Genomic DNA, 9,890 nt, shown 5'->3' on the forward strand with positions numbered 1-9,890 from the left:
GAAATTTTCGTAGCTTTTATTATTATTATTATTATTATTATTATTATTATTATTATTATTATTATTATTATTATTCCAAAAAAATAAAGAAGTACAGAAAAAAACTATTATGCTGACAGACAAATGAAACTTAAACTGGTTTATCAAATTGCATTAGGCATTGGCTATATTGAGATTTCTTGTTTCTTCTTTTAGTTATCCTTAGCAAGATGCTACTGAAATCAGATATCGAATTATTCATATTGCAAGCAAATGATTTTTTAGACTTGTTGAGACCATTATGAATTAAACTAAATTATTGGGATTATAGTTCAATATTATGAATAAAAAATTAATTAATTAATTACTTTGGTTTCTTGAAGAACATGTATCATATACTAAAACTTTGACCGTTATTACAGCACGGGAAACCTGAGTGTTTGAGCACTTTTTCATATTTGTATAAGTCAGTATTTTGATTTTCATGGACTTGTATATGGTAGAACTGTATGTATACTTTTCATTCATAACAATTAGATGCTTTGTATTTGATTGTTGAAGGCCATAATGAAACAGAAATTAATGCTTTATTTCATCTTTTATACATTATTGATGAATTGATTTCTTCCTCTGCACAAGAATCAGGCTTTGTGGGTCTCTTTTAGGCTTTATTTTTTATTATTATTTTTATTGTCAGTGGAACCTGCTTCATCTTCCTTTGACTTTTAAGCCGTTTAGGTATATCAATACCAACTAACAAAAATCTACGCCCACACAAAAAATCAATTACTAAATCACGTATTTGTGTATAAATATATATTGTTTAACTTATTTTTTATATATATTTTGTATTTTAATTTGCATTTTATACTGGTGGGCGTTGGCTAATTTGATGCTAATCTACATTTTTTGAATTAGGTTTCATGTGTTTTACTTTTGGATAAAATTGGTTAAAAATAAATTTTGTAACGAAGTAAACACAAAAGAGGAAAGCTTCGAAATGTAAAATTATCTAACTCTGCAAGTAACTCTTCTTAATTCTTGAGGTTTTAAGTTCATTGAGAACTCAAGAAATTTGATAAGAGAGAGTGTTCATAAGTGTTTTTACTCTTTCGAATTTAGGGATTAACTGAACAAAATTGTTGAGAATAGATTGGAGACACGATGTTGCTGCCATCGTTCTATTCCGAGTTCCTAATGTCCGAGTTTGTCATTTCCAATAGTGGGGAGTGTTCTTGCAAGGACTCCGATGCTCAAGTTAGCATGGGTCGCAAGAAGAATTAAGTTGGAGATCATACCTTAGTACATGTATTTGGAATAATACATATATTGTGAGGTTGTGATGTCATGAACTCTTCTCCTTATGTTCTTTAGAGGTTATAAGTTGTCTTTGAGGTTAAGTTGATTTAAGAGAATGAGTTACTATTCTCATGAATTGTCTAATACTTTGTTGTGGCATCATATATTCATATGATGCTCTTAGGTCTATATGTAGTTGATATTGTAACCTTCTCTTTAATAGTAAAATGATGGTTACAATGTAGTAATTAAGCTCGTAAAATTGAGTTATTAGGTATTATAATGAGTGATGAGGAATTAGTGTTCTCCTTGTAACATCTTCTTTGGAATTTGAGAAAACACTTAATCATTAAACCAGTTCATTGGAACTTCTCATACTCTTGAACCCGATTCTTTATATTGGACTTATAGAAATATTCCAAAACAGAGGGAGATTGGTTTTATGTAAGCCATCTTCAATTTTGTGAGCTTCAAGCTTCAGCCACTGTTGGTAATTTGGGTATGAAAGTTGCCAAGTTGGTAACTTCTCATAACAGAAACAGAAATTTAAGTTGACAGAGAAAAACTGACACGGGAGAGAAAAATAAATGAGTGGGAATAATGTCATTTATTTCTCTCTTACGTTTACAGTTGGTAACTTATTAAAAAAAATTAGTAACTTCTCGGCAAGAAGAAAAATGAAGTAGAGAGTAGAATCCTCTCACCATTGAATCATCCACACTAAAAAAATGTTCCTAATAACAAACTGAAATTCAGATTATGGAAAACAAGATCATGTTTGGTAATGGGATTTTGAGATGTTAAAGTGCATTTTACTATTTGGAGAACAAAGTGACACATCCTTTGATAGTTCAAAGTACACATGCCTATTCAAAGAAAAGCCTAGAATCTTAACATATATATTGGGAAAATGCATGGTGCATTCTCAATCCCTTTTGAAATATTCTAAAGTACAAATTCAATATTACAGAATTTGTTTATATACAAATTTAAGGATTGCAATCATTTTTATCTGCACATTCTTGATACATTCCTTAAGTTTTCTAAAAAAAGAATAAACAAATTTAATATTGGTGATTTTGACTCATTGTTGTGGTCTCGGAGAGAAGGCTCTTCCAAACATCATCATAGGAGGCATGTTTTCTTCAGCAAATGTCCTAAGTTTATTGAGCTCCGGTAAGACAACTTTCCCAAGATCAGGTCTATCTTTTCTCATCATTTCGGCGCATTTCAAGGCGAGTTTGGTGAAATGCAAGGTGTGGTCCATTGGCCAGTCAGAAATAGCTGGATCAAGCACCTCTTCCAAAGTCCCTTTGGCGATGGCCCTCTTAACATGATGAGCCAAACCCATTGGTGACCTAGCTGTCACAATTTGGAGAAGCATGATCCCAAGTGAGTAAATATCAGACTTGATTCCAAGCATGCCAGTCTGTTGGTACTCAGGGTCAATGTAACAGAATGTTCCGGCTGTTGATGTCAAACGATACTGAGTGACGGCGTCTGCAACTGAAGGAGGGACAAGCCTGGCTAGCCCAACATCACTGATCTTGCTCACGAAATTCCGGTCTAGCAAAATGTTTCCTGGCTTCAAGTCGCGGTGTACAATGGGCTCTGGCTTTGTCTGGTGAAGGAATAGGAGGCCTGTGGCTATCTCTGCAGCAATTTGGAACCTTAGCTGCCAAGGAAGAGCCGGTAACTTCCCTCGTCGGAGGAGGCAATCGTCCAAGCTCCCATTAGCCATGTACTCATACACTAAGCAACCATACTCTGGGCATGCTCCGAGGAGGAGAACCATGTTTGGATGCCTTATACAAGTTAACACTTCAACCTACATAAACCATATTGACAGAAATAAAAGAAAGGTTGAAAATTGCGAGTTTCAATTCACACTGTCCAGTTTGGTTCTCAGTTTTTAGTTTCAAACTATGATTTCATTCGAAGAGGAAAAGATGTTGATAATATTAGTTTCCATACCTCTTGATTAAATTGTTCCCTTCCATGAGTTGCATCTGGCCTCAAAACTTTTATTGCAACCGGTGTGTGATCTAATTCACCCTTGTATACAGGGCCATAGCCTCCTTCACCGATCTTGAAAGCTGCTGAGAACTTTTGTGTCGCTTCCTCGATTTCCTCAATGGAGTACCTTCGGTACATGGCAGTACCAACACCTCGAGGTTCTAGTCCTCTCTTCATCTGTGGTGCTTCTCGCGGAGATGTTTTCTCTGGACTAATTTTTTTCTGTGCTTCAGACTCTGCGATCCTTTGATCCTTTTCTTTCTCCCCCCCTGGACTAGCCAATGCCGCTCCTTCCGATATTTGTAAGTCTTCCATCTTCCTCTTTTCTTCCTTTTTCCACCGTTGAAGCTCCATTGCCTGTTGCACATATAGCTCAGTGTCTTATAATGTTGCAATTATGTATGTTTTGGACTATAATCAAATTTGTAAAGTACCTTCTCCTTTGCTGTTAGAGCTTCCTTGCGAGCTGAGCTATACATCTCCATTGTCTGCTTCAGTTCTAGCTTTAGCTTTCTCACCTCAGCTTCCATTTCTTCCTAAATTCAACAATATAATAACAATTGTTGGTTAACTTAGGGAAACTTAAATTGTCATAGAATATTTCCCAACTAGATTCATTATATGTAATATTCTCGTAGATTCATCCATTTAGATAACTTTTTAAGTACTGTGTTCGAGCGTGCAGGGAAATTAAATTCTAAAAGTTATACTATCGTTTATACGGTGTACTTACGTTCTCTGTTGGCGATAATAGAGAGGTGAATGAGTAGTCATCACACATGAAAGATTTCTGTCCTGATTCTTGGGGGGATCTTGATCTTGATCTGGTTCCATCAAAATCATCATCGGAATACAACGAAGGGAAGAGCCTATCAACACTTGGTTTTGCACTCGCCACAAATGATATGTCACAATCTTCAGGTACATTATTTGATGCGTAGTTTCTTCTTTTTGTCTCGTATGGTGATCTATAATCATGTTTTTTAAGTAATTAATCTAATTTTTACCATATTTTTTGTGTAAATATATCTATCATTATTATGAATCATGCACAAGAAAAATATAAACATAATACAATGTAGTATGTGATATATTTTAATTTGTAATAACTTACATGGCTTCATCACTGCGCGATTACGGCGTGCATATGCGCGTTTGTCTGGAAATGATCCGGCTTCAATTGATGCATAGAGTAAACAAATTATGAAATTGTTGTTATCTTAATAAATAAACACTACTTTCATTATTTTTTTAAATAACATACCTTAAATTCTGGATTCTAAGTCTAGACAAATAAAGTAAAATCTAATTGAACTTAAAAGAGCAAAAAAAGTGATTAGTAATTGGTTACTCAAAATGTTTCATTGTATTTCTTTATTCATGTGTCATTGCATAAAAAAGTTAATTCGACTTTTGGAGTCATTTATCATTTATTCCAAAAAAAATCATATATAGATAGGGCTTGTTTGGGTGAATTTTTAATAAAAGATTTTTTTTTAATTATCTTTTTATAAAAGATCCTTTAAAACAGTAAAAATAATTTTATATTTAAATATCTCATATAAAAATAATTTTTTATTTATTTATTATGTAAAAAGTATTTTTTAAATAAAAAACATATTTTAAATAAATAGAAATTATAACTTCTAAAAAATATATTTTATAAAATCTTTTCAATATTTTTATTTATATTATTAAAAATTTATCAAATATATTAAAAATAAAAAAATTATTAATTTTTTTAATAGTTTAATAACACCCAAACAAGCTTAGTTCATTACCTGGAAGCATTGATATTTCATCAAAATCATGAGATTGGTATCCACCTGAAACTGCAATTGATAGATAGAAGTAAACACACAAATTATGAAATTTTTGTGACTTACTCCAAAGGTATGGAAATTAAATTTATAATATAATCAAACATAATATTGTTAAAAGTTAAAATAAAAAATTGAAATGTTAATTAGTTAGTAACCATGTCGTGGGAGTGTGAGGTTGCGTGGTCGCTCAGCACGTTGAGCCAGAGAAGAGTGGATCTTATTCTGCGACGCAGGTTTTGGAGAGAGTAATACGGTCGCAGTTTTAACGGATGAGATCTTTCCTTTGGAGATTATATAGACGGTGCAGAATGACGGTACCGCTTTTGACACCGTGCTTGGAACATCACTCATCCTAAATCTGTTTTCCAAAAATATTTCATTTAAACTCCGATTTCATACGAATAATCTATCAATAATTTTATTTACAGATCTTCTAAGTAATAATTAATAATTAGTTTCTACAGCTATACCTAGCAAGACCACTCCTTGATGCTGCCCCAAGTACTAAAAGCTCAATGGAATATGTGGTAACACTTTCTACTAATGCCTTTGATATATCTGTGTCCTCTAACAAAATTTCTTTGAAGTGTACCTGTTGCAATTCATGCATGCATGCCTTGTTTATTCTTATTCTGCTTTTAATTATAATTTTTGTAAATTAAAATACTGAAATAAATTCCTGATTTTATTGTTATATGTAAAGAGAAAAGTAAATTTTTTGTCATTAATATTTGTCATTTTTAAAAAAAATATTTTTAACGTTTATTTTTATTAAATTTTATTCCTAACGTTTTCTATTTATTCAATTTTGTCTCTTTTATTTTTTTATTTGCGTCAAAATTATCTCTAAATATTTTCACTTTTATTCTTAATATTTTAGATAGAATTAACATCTAGAGATAATTTTGACACAAATTGAAAATTTTAGAAACAAAATTAAATAAAATTAAAAGTTAAGAACTTTTTAAAAAAAAAGACAAACATTCATAACAAAAAATAAATACTTTACTCTTTAAAATTACTTAGATTTGGTGAATAGATATAATGTGAATAACAACTTTATTAACTAATTAAACCCTTAATTTGTATTGGTGAATGATGAAAATGAGGTTGAAGAACTAACATTCTTTCTGTTGCAAAACACTCGAAACGACTCAAACAGCTCCTTTGATTCTTTGTCATGTGGTCTATCCGTACCTTCTTTCATCTCATAGCTTCTCACTGCAATCACAACCATTATTCAAGTAGTCAATTATAGTAATAACATTAATTAATTAACGTTGTGTGTATCAAACATCAAGCTCATCAAGTTATGGGTTATATTTAGCTAAATAATTATAAATCATCATAATCAATTGTCATACCAAAATCATCTTACTGAAAATTAAATTACCATCAAGTAGTGAAAAAAAAAATATATTGAAGATTTTCATACCTACCAAATTGTTTTAATTTTAGTTTTCCACAAGGATAAAATCGGAAGAAAAGAAGAAGAAAAAAAATCTTATTTTCCAAGCATTAGGGAACTGGAATTATTGGATCTAATTTAACTGTTGCTATGATATGAAAAGTTCCATATGAGAGAAATAATTAAGAAAAAATGATGATTCGCCTAAAAAATAATAATCACAAACTCACTGTCATTATTTTGACATCGATCAGCCGTGCTATTTTGGCTGAAATTATTTTGATGTAACAATTACAATTAATAGTTGTTCAAAATTGTTTGCAATATATATATATCGAGTTAAAATGTAATTCTCATATTACCTTTTAATTCTGTTTTTACACCATTTTTAAGAAATAATTTTTTATCATCTAGCACATCTGTTCAAATATTTATGACCAAGAAAATCTTGTACTTGAATTATGACACTGTAGTATTCAATAGTTCAATAGCCTCAAAGGCAAAATAAAAAGCCAAACCCCTATATATGCATTTTGCATGCTCAAAAAGGAAAAAAAAACTGCATAACCTTAAAAGATAAATGTTTTCATGACCCAAATTAAGTGCAAGTAGTAGATGATATAGATACAAGATGAAAAAAAAAAAAAGATTTAAATAAAGTACTTACATGGTGAACGACTATTATCTGATGATGATCTTTGCTTAACATGGATGAGTAAGAGATCTTGATCCTTTGGAAGAATATTATCCACTGCCCATTTTGCAGCACTTTGGCTTGTCTTATTATTCTCAATTGCCACAGCAACAACACGCTTTCCATGATTCATCATCGTCATAAGGTTAGACATATCTTCAATAATAATAATAAAACAATAATAATAATGAATAATAATGAAAAGAATGATTGTGTTGTTGTTGTTGTTGTTTTTTTTTTTTTTTTGGTTCTTCTACTACTCCGTCCTCTATGCCTATTGTCTTGCTGAATGCTCTATTATAAATATTAAGCACTTAATTTGTTAAGGAAGCTACAATATAATAACGAATGTTACTGCATACACACATAGTTAGTGTTGTTGCAACATAGTGCTAACAATAATCTTCTTTCTCTTAACCTAATTAGTTTTCATTTTGTTTTGAGATTTCCATATTTGGTTAACATGAATTATTCACACGTATTAACCGTGTAAGATGTATAGTGCTTAATTATTCGGTGATGCTAACACGAAAATAATAATTTAAAGTTACTTTATTCAATTTAATATTTATAATTGTATATATATAACATTTAGAATTATATATTTATTATATTTAATATTATGTATTTATTTTAGAAATAATTAATAAATATAAAATAAGATAATTATTTTGAGCTGATTTAGACTGATTTTTATTGTTTTTCAAATATTTTTGTAATTATATAACTGATATACCACGTATACTATCTTAAGCTACTTTCGGTGAAACACAATTAGGTATTAGGTATACATTCTATATGATGTGATTAATTTAACCCAAAAGTTAATCACCTTTCTCGTGTAATTGTTATTATAGATAGAAATATTATGTATGCAAGAAGTGGTAGACAACGTAATTAATTAATTAACCTAGTTTGCTGTTGTACCCGTTAACGTTGTGCTTATTATTGTTTACCAAAATTTCCCCAAATACTCAACATTATTTCCTAAAATTTTACTTATTATGCTTGTTTTCAGAGTATTGGTGTTTACTTATCATCAACTATAAATAAATATATTTATAAAATCCATCAAAATGGGGTTGAAATCAATAGAGTAAAAAAAAAATAAATGAAATAAAAAAAAAAAAAAAAATAGAATATAGAGTAATGTGATAGCCTGGTTCATAATAAATCATGGCCATTAGCATATAATTATGAAAAGATCGAGATAAGTCTCAAAGTGGTCTCTAAAGTTGCATTCAAACTTATAGTAGTCCTTGAACTTAAAAGTTACCCATATTCGTCTCTGAAGTTGCACTTTAGGACTCAGATTCGTCCCTTCCGACACATTCCGTCCACCTGGCACCACCGGAAAGCTGATCTGGATCCTCCCGTGATACGCTGGCTAGAGTAACGGCTAGCTGACGTGGATCCAGTAAACTTTTATGGTGTAATTTGGGTCCTAAATCAAAATTAAAAATTTTAATCCCCAAATTTAATCATTATTCTCTTCTCTACAGTATCCATCTTTTCTCTATAGGCATAGATCTTCATATTCCAAATTCCACAAAATTTTTTTTTGTTTATTTTTAGTTGAAGTATCTTATAACAATAACAACAACTAGAGTCTTCTTAACAACCATTATTTGAATAAGTCTAACTGCTTTTATCCTTTTTTTTTCTGTAAGAAAGATGTGTAGAATTATAACATAAAAAAAAGTTATGTGATATATATAATTAAAGAAATTAATGCAAAGTTTAGTTTCTAAAAATTGTGAACGTTCAATAAAAATTTGTTGACTTTTAAAAATGATTAATTGATTCCTAAATTCATAAATTGGGAATCTCAACTTATCTCTAATGCTAATATAAATGTTTTAAATGTCAGCATGACATTTGCAAATAAAAAGATTGATATCATTAATATTTTAATATGATCAAATTAGTTTCTTAAATAGTTAATTATATTTTATTTGCTTAATTAGTTTTTTATTAATTAGAGACTAAAATAATAAATATGAAATTAGGTAAATTTTTCTATTTTGTTTCTCTAATATTACCCTTAATTAATTTGAAATACTTATTTAATTATAATAAAATCTTAGACATGTCATTTTAATGGAAATGTCATACAATTTGAAATGGCGATAATTATAACATTTTATATTAATACTATGTGAATGACAGTTAAATTTAGGTGATGCATGGTTATTTTGGAACAGGATTCGAAAGAAAAATGTAATGTAATATATAATAATAACCATGTAACTTTTTAATTCCGTAAATACAAGAGATAGATTTTGTTAAAATTATATAAAAATATAAAATTGAATTTTGTAAAATATTTTAATTAAACTAGAGTTAAATGAGTGCATAAAACGTTAAATACAAAGACATAGTATGTGACTTTTAATTAACAAAACATATGCGTGCTTTTCAATGAAGTTGTAATTTGTGTGAGATATATTTTCAAAAATGTGAAAAACTATTTTGAAGAGTTACATCTCTTCATAGAGTTGTAACTTAATCAAAAGTTATGCCTGTTAAAAGGGTTGCAACTATTTTGATAGTTATGTCTGTTGAAGATTGTAACTATTTGAAAAGTTGTGTCTGTGAGTACGTAGCTGCATGTACTGTCTCGCTCTCATAAGATGAATAAAATTTCATCCGGTAGATTATTATTGAAATT

General features: G+C 29.8%; 2 protein-coding genes and 1 long non-coding RNA gene across 3 annotated transcripts; 1 reads left to right on the top strand and 2 right to left on the bottom strand.

Moving 5' to 3' along the window:
* Nucleotides 1–2,096: 2,096 nt before the first annotated feature.
* LOC112751358 (U-box domain-containing protein 51-like) lies at nt 2,097–7,282 on the bottom strand. Its single transcript, XM_072217248.1, has 10 exons — nt 7,193–7,282; nt 6,241–6,338; nt 5,588–5,709; nt 5,273–5,475; nt 5,076–5,126; nt 4,409–4,468; nt 4,028–4,262; nt 3,729–3,830; nt 3,253–3,651; nt 2,097–3,106 (listed from the first exon to the last, which is right to left on the bottom strand). Exons 7-10 carry the CDS (start codon nt 4,073–4,075, stop codon nt 2,363–2,365), a joined length of 1,293 nt encoding a protein of 430 aa, XP_072073349.1. The 5' UTR covers nt 4,076–4,262; nt 4,409–4,468; nt 5,076–5,126; nt 5,273–5,475; nt 5,588–5,709; nt 6,241–6,338; nt 7,193–7,282; the 3' UTR covers nt 2,097–2,362.
* On the top strand, nt 3,319–3,734 carry LOC140179021 (uncharacterized). The gene is made up of 2 exons (XR_011872552.1): nt 3,319–3,452; nt 3,528–3,734. It is a non-coding gene; the product is annotated as an uncharacterized lncRNA (long non-coding RNA).
* Nucleotides 5,044–7,355, bottom strand: LOC112749262 (U-box domain-containing protein 51-like). Its single transcript, XM_025797522.1, has 5 exons — nt 7,193–7,355; nt 6,241–6,338; nt 5,588–5,709; nt 5,273–5,475; nt 5,044–5,126 (listed from the first exon to the last, which is right to left on the bottom strand). The coding sequence occupies exons 1-5, from the start codon at nt 7,353–7,355 to the stop codon at nt 5,044–5,046; spliced, it is 669 nt and encodes a 222-aa protein (XP_025653307.1).
* Between the last annotated feature and the right edge of the window lie 2,535 nt (nt 7,356–9,890).

The sequence above is a fragment of the Arachis hypogaea genome, chromosome 15, assembly GCF_003086295.3.
Source record: "Arachis hypogaea cultivar Tifrunner chromosome 15, arahy.Tifrunner.gnm2.J5K5, whole genome shotgun sequence".
NCBI lineage: Eukaryota > Viridiplantae > Streptophyta > Magnoliopsida > Fabales > Fabaceae > Arachis > Arachis hypogaea.